General features: G+C 47.1%; 1 protein-coding gene across 1 annotated transcript; it reads right to left on the reverse strand.

The window, feature by feature from the left end:
* Positions 1–1,615: 1,615 nt before the first annotated feature.
* LOC125546544 (serine/threonine-protein phosphatase 7 long form homolog) lies at positions 1,616–4,319 on the reverse strand. The gene is made up of 8 exons (XM_048710769.2): positions 4,152–4,319; positions 3,441–4,061; positions 3,103–3,354; positions 2,803–3,023; positions 2,408–2,723; positions 2,227–2,328; positions 1,987–2,151; positions 1,616–1,897 (listed from the first exon to the last, which is right to left on the reverse strand). Exons 1-8 carry the CDS (start codon positions 4,218–4,220, stop codon positions 1,616–1,618), a joined length of 2,028 nt encoding a protein of 675 aa, XP_048566726.2. The 5' UTR covers positions 4,221–4,319.
* Between the last annotated feature and the right edge of the window lie 5,461 nt (positions 4,320–9,780).

The following is a 9,780-nucleotide window of genomic DNA, read 5'->3' on the forward strand; positions in this document are numbered from 1 at the left end:
AAATGTGGACATCAATCACCCACGCACCGTGAGGGAGTTGGAGTTCTCAATCATGACGGTCAAGAAAACATGGGCTCCCCGCTTTCACCCATACTTTGACCAATCACAATGGCCGGAGTACCATGGAGTTCAACTATGGCCGGATCCGGAGTTGAAGGTTGTTAAACGTGGTAGATGTAAAACAAAGCGTTTTAGAGGCGACATGGACGGATGGGGCCATGGTGGCCGCCGCAAAGCGGGAAACGATCAATTCCAAGAGCCTCGTGAGAGCTCCCGTTGTGGGGAATGCAAAGGTCATGGCCACAACAAAAGAAAATGTACGAAACCAAGGAAAAGGTCCAAGAAAAATGATGCAAGCACTAGCCAACAAGGAGCTACACAAGGGAGCCAACCAAGTGGTAGCCAACAAGTGCCAAGCCAACCAAGAGGTAGCCAACAAGTGCAAAGGCAACAACGTGGTAGCCAACAAGTGCCAAGGCAACCAAGTGGGAGCCAACCTAGTGGTAGCCAACAAGTGCCAAGGCAACCAAGTGGGAGCCAACCTAGTGGTAGCCAACAAGTGCCTAGCCAACCAAGTGGTAGCCAACCTAGTGGTAGCCAACAAGTGCCTAGCCAACCAAGTGGTAGCCAACAAGTGCCAAGCCAACCAAGTGTTAGTCAAAGAGGATCTAGGCAACAAAGAGGTCAGCAACTAGGACTTACAAGAGGCCGTGGTGGTGGTAGAGCTCGTGGTGGTGGTGTTGGCCGTGGTGATGGTCTTGGCCTTGGTGATGGACTTGGCCGTGGTGATGGACAAGGGCAAGGTCGTTATAGAGGAATGTTTGGATACCTCGATGGACCATTTCCGTATGTTGCTCACTAACTATAATGTTTCAAATGTTCTTGTTTTCCATATGTTATTTTTTTCATATGTTCCATTTGTTTGTATTGTCTTTACTAACCATTATGTTTCACTCATTGTAGGTATGGCGGCTTCCCAACCCAACAAACCAACAATGAAGGAGGATGGCGAAGATGAGATGGCGGGATGGTGGGAGAAGGCTGCGAAGAAGCTTAGAGAGGAGGATGCAGCCAAGCTAAAGAAGAAAAAGGAAGAGGAGCTTGAGGAGAAGAGTAAGGAAGAAGAGAGAGCGTCAAATGCGATGCGCGCTAGCACCGAGGCGCCACACTGTACAGTGCAACGCCCAGTAGCTAGGCGTTGCACTGTAGAGTGTGGCGCCTCGGTGCTAGGCGCTGCATGGGCTGTAGCTTGCAAACAGAATCATTATCAGGTAGAGATGAGGAAGGGAGAGGGGGACTTGGTGCACCCAGAGGGTGATTGTCATGGTTCAGAGTTCAATGTGGTTGAGCAGGGAGTTGAGGTCACCCTCAAGGATCCAGACCAGTTCAAACATGTCGAGACTGCCAATGTGAATGATCAAGATGAGGGCTTTAATGGTGAAGCTAATGAAGATCAAGTTCAACATTATTAAGACAACAAGTGCAACATAGAGGACCAAGTTCAACATTGCTAAGATGTCAACTCCAAGTTCAACATAACTAAGACATACAAAGAGGATCAAGTTCAACATAGAGCTACCACAAATAAAGGACTATGGCTAGTTCCTAAGAAGAGCTAGTTCCTTGAGCGCTTTTTGGCTGCTCCCCCCCTCTTGTTGGCTAACTTCTTGACCTTCCTAGGAAGAGGAACACGCTCCCGCTCTGGCTCCGGTTCCTCCACGTCATTGACATCGTCATCCAAATAGTCATCCAAAGCCGCCATCCGCGAGGTGCCGACCGTCCTTTTGCCTCTTTCGGTGAAGTCTTCAGGTGTGTACTTGTTGATTCCCTTTCTAGGCTTTAGTATGTATGCAGACCTAACCTGGTACGCCCCCAAGGTCATATCATCATCAGCAACCTATGCATCAACAAAAGATATGGAAAGACCGTGTGTGAGGATATAGTTAGCAATGCATCAACAGTTGGATATATATGCTCATGCCATACCTCTTGGGTGACCACACCCACATCCTCATCCTCCAAATGATCACCATGGCTCTGGCCCGAAGCGGGATCTGATGGTGTCGCCGACCTAGACCGTTCTGGTGATACATACTCGGGGTCACGACAACCAAAAAGGTTTGATAGCCGCCTTAACTTTTGGCCCTGGCGCTGCAACATGTACAAGTGAATGAGACATCGAACGTAGCAACACATGTTAAGTGCTAGTTTGAAGGAGATGTGAACCTTGATGAATGCTCGAAGTGCACCTTCTCCATCGCTTTTGCCAGCCGGGGTTGTTTCAAGAATAGTCTCGGTCTCATCAGCTGCTTTCTTGATCTGGGCACGCTATGAACAGAAATGGTATTAACGTGTTAGGCAAGAGAAGATGTGAATAGTGTGAATGAAAAGCAAAGAGGGCAAATACCACAAAGTTCATCATTGGAGCTGAAGGGATCACTGAGTTGCCTTTCCTGACTAATGCGTTGTACTGGTGTTGGGCTACCTCATCAAAAACAGTGGGTTCTTCCAAAATCTCCTCAGCATACGCCGGCTTGCATACCTCCACACGGGTACTTGCAAGAAACCATGTGAGATAGTTGTTGAACGCTATAGGGCAGTGCTCACGAAGCTGGACTCCTTTTCCAGCCCTAGCTTGCTCCACACTAAGCGCAAACTGTACGACATACTTTCTGTGATGCTTGGCCCAATCCTTAATCTTCCGCTGCCTTTTCCTATCCAACTTGCAAGTTAGAAACATAATATTAGTAGCATCGAAACCGCCGAGAAGCTGCTAAGTACTCAAGGTTAATTATATCTTACGCATGTAGCAACTTGTCCGTGTCCTCCCACTCCGGCGGATGTGCCTGGAACAAACCAAACTGACGGCGCACTCGATGTGGGAGGTGAAGCTCAACCGCCCAGTTGCATATGAGTGGGCACTGCATACGCCAGAGATCCCTATCCCTAGTGCACATCGGATTCAGCCTGAACTCTAAAGGGTTACCAAAACTATCTCCTGTTCCATACGGCTCCCATATCACCTGCAAAATGGGATAGAATGCAAAATTGATATCGAGTTGCAATAGAAGCATCATAATCACTTATGCCATGTCAATTCACCTGCTCAGGCGTGATCGCGTCAAGCTCACTCTGGTACAACTTGTACATGATCGAGGGATCATCTGTCGTCTCATTTATCACATCCCACTTGTAAGCCCAAGTGGGTAGCCGTAGTAGGTCGCCTTTGTCGTCCCAATCATCGTACTTCACCTTCTTCGGACGTCCAACCGGCAAACGCTCCCAGCTCCATATGGAAAGTGCGAGCAAACAACCACCAATACCTCCAGATGACCTACAACAGGCTTCGTCCAACTGCACATAAAAGAGAACATGGTTCAATTAAGAGCAAGATCGCATTCATAATGTAGAAATGACGTGAAAAAGAAACAACTTCATACCTGTCTATACAAGTAAGCCAGTGTCGCCGAACCCCAACTCCATTTGCTATCGAAGACGGTCAACGTCTTCAACCACATCCATGGAGCATTCTTGCCTGTGCCATCAGCAAACATAGCCCTGGATATCACATACCACATGTAGACACGAGCATATATCTTGACCGTGTCCTCATCAGCTTCCGGTGGGCAAGTACCAAAGTGCTCAGTAATCCACGTGAAAGTAGCACCGGCTGCGACTCTTTCCTTCTTCTTGTTTTCTGCTGCTGGTTCCGGAGGCTCCGGAGGAACCATACCGATAAGGGCATGCATCTGCGCGCGCCACCCATCGGAGTCTGTGCTCATACATAGAGGATTCCCATCGATAGGAAGACCGGTGATCATAGCAATATCCTGGAGCGTCACTGTCATCTCCCCGGTCTGTAGATGGAAACTATGTGTCTCCGGCCGCCAATGATCAATAAGCGCGGTGAGTGCTGGAGCATTGTTGGGTGGCGTCGACCGTCTGACCATATGAATGAAAGGGAGAAGTCCTGTCTCCCTTACATACGGTGTGTATTGCTCATCATAGCGCATCCACCCAAGGGTGACCCCGTGAGAACGAAGCTTCAAAGGTGCAAGCGCCTACAAACAAACAATTCATAACATTACATATGGGGCATTTGTGTTTGAAATAAATACGAAATTCATAAAACAGGCCACTTTCATTATTACCCGCTGCTCCACCGCCATAGCGTACGACCGGTGTTGTTTGTCCCAGTGATCATCGAGAAGCCAAACCATCCTAACAATTTTGAAAGAAAGCTTTCTTGTCAACACGATTATCTTTTCAATACAAATAAACTAAAGTACGCCTACTAGATGCAAAATACAAAGCATATGTATCCAAACCATTCTTGCCAATACAAATGCAATTTCAATAAACTAAACTAAGCCTACCTCATGCAAGATTCAATACAAATATCTTTTCCATATAAATAAAATGTCAACCTATGTATCCAAACTATATAAATAACATGTCAACCTATGTATCCAAACCACATTCTAGTCTAACAAGGGTTCCCCAAATCTAATACATGCAAGATTCAAACAAAAATTCCCTAAATCTAATACACACAAGATTCAAACAAGGGTTCCTCAAATCTCCGAAATAGCATACATTCTATGGATAGAAAGAAGGGGATCGGAGAAAAGTACCTTCTAGGATGGATTGGTGAAGGAATCCACGGGCCAAATCGTCAGATTTGAAGATTTTTTAAGAGGGGATTGAGAGGGGGAGAGGAGGAAGCCGCCGGCCGCCTGTTCTGTAACTCCTCTGGAACGAATGGGTGGGGTGGGGGGCAGCGGGCGGCTGGCATCTAAGTCACAGTGCAGCGCCTGCGGGCCGGGCGCTGCACATTACGGTGCAGCGCCTAGCTCTGAGGCGCTGCACTGCTGGGTGCGGGCCCAGGGGCTGCCACGGTGGACTGAGGTGCAACGCCCCCGAGCTAGGCGTTGCACCGTAGGGTGTGGCGCCTGCGTGGCGGGCGCTACACAAAAGGGTCAGTGCTGTGAAATAGTTTCACGGGCAGTTCATTTTGTGAATTGATTTTGTCCACAGGTCAAAATAGTCAAAATTGCCTCTCCCGCCACCGCCTGTAGCTTGTCATGCAATGATTGCACCGAATCAACATTGCTTTTTTCCCAGCCTTCTGCCAATGTTGTCGCTAGAGATTCTTCTCGCTCCTAGGCAAGCTCATATTTAAAAGCCTGTGGGACCCTCCTGCATGCATGCATGTCGCGTAGCGTTAGAAGAATTGCTACGTAATCCGAAGATGCCGCTAGCTTGTGCTCAAGGACGGCCGCTGGGAAGGCGATACTCCATGCTGGATTTGTCACCGCTCTGTCCAATCGCACTCTAGTGAACGTGCCTCCAGTCACCTTCTTCTCCTAGGTCCAATTATTACCAGTGTATCCAATATCCGACAAGCCACACGTATCAAGTGCATCCCGAAAGCCATCCATCTGCGCCTGGCTTCTCATACCTACTCCATCATGTTCATTCCCATGAAGCACTTCATTAAAATCACCTAATACCACCCAAGGCAGGTTGGAAGATCCAGCAATACCTCGTAGTGTATCCCATGTTTTGTAACGTTCGCTGACCTGGGCTTCGCCATATACAAAAGTAACTCTAGTTGGTATGTCAACAAGCTCACCCACCATAGCATCAATATGGTACTTCGAATACCCTAAAATTTCAAGCTTTGTTTCCTCATTCCAAAAGATTCCAAGACCACCACTCCTACCGGAGCTACTTACAGCAAAACTTTTATTATAACCTAAAGACACAGCCATATTCTCCACCCTGGAGCCCTCGATCTGAGTTTCAACAATGCAAAGGATCGAGGGGGCAATTTGCCTCGCTAGATTGCGAAGCTCACGCACTGTCACGGGTTTGCCAGCCCCGCGACAGTTCCAGCATAAGTAACTCATTGCGCTCGGCGCGACTCCTCGAGGGAGCCCGCCAAACACGCATTGGGTAGGTTGTTGCTGCCTAAAGGCTTCATATTTCCATGCTCAAACATCATCACCGTGGCATTGGTCCTCTTTGGTTCTTGCTTGGAATCTGGGCTAGGGGGTACCACCGCAGGAGGCAAAGCGAGGAGCTGCTGTCCATTATCACTTTTTGTTGCTGCAAGTTCTGGTTCAACCGGGCTTCCCATGTTTACTTGCATAGAGCCACGCTTCCTGTTACTTTCAGCATCTTTCATCAGTACGTCATCAGGTTTAGGGTTAACCACATCCTGCTCCATCCAATCTTGGCCGTTTCTTTGGCTCCTCCCTCGACCTGCACCACGGCCTGCACGGCCTCGGCCTCTGCCTGCCCCTGTTGAGCTCCCAGCTCCCGGGCCACGACCTGGCCCTCTGAACCATTCAACTTGAAGGTTTTTAAAGACAAGTGCCGAAGGGGGATGGATCCCATTGCCGCACTCTTTGTACAGGTGCCCAAGCATGCCACAAACTGCACACCAGTCTGGCAACCTCTCGTACTTCACCCGGAAGATCTCCCTCTTCCTCTTTATCACCAAAGAAACCGCATTATTTAGGGGTTTTGTAACATCCACTTTGATTCTGACCCGGAAGAAGTTACCTTCAAAATCCTGAGACTTAGGTTCCGCAAAGATGAAATCCCCAATAGTTGCCGCCAAAGACTTAATCAGGCCAAAAAAGAGCTCTGGTAGGTCGTGAATCTGAATCCACATCTCGATCTTGTTCAGCTCTATCGATGATGGCCTAGTGATTCCATCATACGGCTCTATGATGACTGCCTTGCCCTTGAACGTCCATCTTCCATTACTCTCTCCCAATCTCTCAAGCAGGAGAATTGCAGCGTGTATAGGTTCTCTTCGAGCGGCCAGAATTTTACCTCCTTCGCTAGATCCCAGGCGACTCTCATGTTATGATAGAACCAGTATTGGCTGTACTCTTTGTCCGTATTCACGCATGCTATGGCCATCCAGCGGGTGGCCTCTACAGGGATGTCGCCATCTTCTACAACCACGTCCACCAGATCATCTTCCTTTAGCCCCAGCTCCTTCATCATTGCTTCCAACTCGCTCGTCGCCGCGTCAGACGCAGCCGCCGAGCCCATCGTTTGGATCTCTTGCCCGAGAAAAAACACCGGTTCCGCGGGCGGGAGGTTCCCTAACTGCCCCCCCCCCTCGTCCACCCTCGCTAGCAGTCCAAAGACACCAGCGATCGGTGGTGGGAGGCGGAGGGGATCGAGGTCTCCACGTCGATGCACTGGCTAGCTCGCTCGATCGGGAGCTCCTGGTCAACGCTTCAAGCGCCCATTAACAAGCTGGCGCTCGTGCCGTCACCCGGACGGGCCGGCCCACGAGCGCGCTTGCTCGCTCGAAAAAAAAGCAACGCTCGCTACTGCTGGGTTCGGTCGCTTGCTACCTCTTTTGGCACTACGTTGGTTTTCCCCAAAGAGGAAAGGATGATGCAGTAAAGTAGCGTAAGTATTTTCCTCAGTTTTTGAAAACCAAGGTATAAATCCAGTAGGAGGCTACGCGCGAGTCCCTCGCACCTGCACAAAACAAATAAATCCTCGCAACCAACGCAAATAGGGGTTGTCAATCCCTATAGGGCCACTTACGAGAGTGAGATCTGATAGATATGATAAGATAATATTTTTGGTATTTTTATGATAAAGATGCAAAGTAAAATAAAGGCAAAGTAAATAGCAAAGTAAATAACTAAGTAGTAGGAGATTGATATGATAAAGATAGACCCGGGGGCCATAGATTTCACTAGTGGCTTCTCTCGAGAGCATAAGTATTCTACGGTGGGTGAACAAATTACTGTTGAGCAATTGACAGAATTGAGCATAGTTATGAGAATATCTAGGTATGATCATGTATATAGGCATCACGTCCAAGACAAGTAGACCGACTCCTGCCTGCATCTACTACTATTACTCCACTCATCGACCGCTATCCAGCATGCATCTAGAGTATTAAGTAAAAACAGAGTAACGCCTTAAGCAATATGACATGATGTAGAGGGATAGACTCATGCAATATGAAGAAAACCCCATCTTGTTATCCTCGATGGCAACAATACAATACGTGCCTTGCTGCCCTTACTGTCACCGGGAAAGGACACCGCAAGATTGAACCCAAAGCTAAGCACTTCTCCCATTGCAAGAAAGATCAATCTAGTAGGCCAAGCCAAACTGATAATTCAAAGAGACTTGCAAAGATAATCAATCATACATAAAAGAATTCAGAGAAGATTCAAATATTATTCATAGATAGACTTGATCATAAACCCACAATTCATCGGTCTCAACAAACACACCGCAAAAAGAAGATTACATCGAATAGATCTCCACAAGAGAGGGGGAGAACATTGTATTGAGATCCAAAAAGAGAGAAGAAGCCATCTATCTACTAACTATGGATCCGTAGGTCTGAGGTAAACTACTCACACTTCATCAGAGAGGCTATGGTGTTGATGTAGAAGCCCTCCGTGATCGATGCCCCCTCCGATGGAGCTCCGGAACAGGCCCCAAGATGGGATCTCGTGGATACAGAAAGTTGCGGCGGTGGAATTAGGGTTTTGGCTCCGTATCTGAACGTTTGGGGGTACGTGGGTATATATAGGAGGAAGAAGTACGTCGGTGGAGCAACAGGGGGCCCACGAGGGTGGAGGGCACGCCTGGGGGGTAGGCGCGCCCCCTACCTCATGGCCTCCTGTTACATGTCTTGACATAGGGTCCAAGTCTCCTGAGTTGTATTCGATGAGAAAATCACGTTCCCGAAGGTTTCATTCTGTTTGGACTCCGTTTGATATTCCTTTTCTTCGAAACCCTAAAACAGGAAAAAAATAGCAATTCTGGGCTGGGCCTCCGGTTAATAGGTTAGTCCCAAAAATAATATAAAAGTGGATAATAAAGCCCAATAATGTCCAAAACAGTAGATAATATAGCATGGAGCAATCAAAAATTATAGATACGTTGGAGACGTATCATCGCTCAAAACAACGCTCCTTACGACTGTCCATACATTTTTTTCCATTTTTTGATTAGCATGTCTCCACTTCTTTGAGAAATCCGGTATGCACAGTTGAGATTCGTAGGATGACCTGGATATATGTTCAAAACACGAAGGTTGCCATTCTGATACATCAAATGAGGCACACAATCCTCTGGGATTCTCTGTTGAAAAACATAGTAATAACTTCATAGTTAGCAATGATGTACTAGTTTTAAAAGTATGCAAAAGATGCACGGATGTCGTAATAGTAAAAATCTTACCAGGGTATCCCCATGGTAGTTACCGTAGTTCAACACATGCACTAGTGGCATGTATTGACCATAATGTTGAGGAGTTTGATTGTAGATATTGTAATTCTCAATATTAGTATAAAATCCGACCAGATGATTTTTCTCCTGATAAGTTGATTCGGAGCCATTGGTGTAGTGGGTTTTATCTACCATGTTCCGCACATTGTTTGAACAATCAAAATAAGCTGTCAATGGAAATATGATGTCAACTATTTCGAAATAAACAATATAAATTAGCTAATAACTATGTTTGAGAAACTCACATAGCGATAGAATTGGAGGCGTATCAACAAGGATCCAAATGTCCATATTGTCTTGCTCGATTTCAGGATCAGCAACATCCATGGTGACAAGCATACCCTCATCAAAACCATACATCTTGCAAAGTGCTTCCCATTTTTTGCAACAAAAATGGGTTACGCTCTCAGAATTGTACTGCTTTACTTCAAAATCCACACCATGATGGGTCCTTAGGTGAATTTTCTTTGTTTCGAAACTTTCATGGTC

This window comes from Triticum urartu, chromosome 3A (assembly GCF_056163025.1).
Source record: "Triticum urartu cultivar PI428250 chromosome 3A, HENAU_Tu73, whole genome shotgun sequence".
NCBI classification, from domain to species: domain Eukaryota; kingdom Viridiplantae; phylum Streptophyta; class Magnoliopsida; order Poales; family Poaceae; genus Triticum; species Triticum urartu.

Bases quoted from the DNA above. Each gene is read 5' to 3' on its own strand.
- LOC125546544 (XM_048710769.2), bottom strand. From the start codon at position 4,220: ATGGTTTGGCTTCTCGATGATCACTGGGACAAACAACACCGGTCGTAC. The intron at 3,024-3,102 runs GTGAATTGACAT...CCCATTTTGCAG, and splicing joins ACGCGATCACGCCTGAGCAG to GTGATATGGGAGCCGTATGG. The intron at 2,329-2,407 runs GTATTTGCCCTC...TTCTGTTCATAG, and splicing joins CTCCAATGATGAACTTTGTG to CGTGCCCAGATCAAGAAAGC.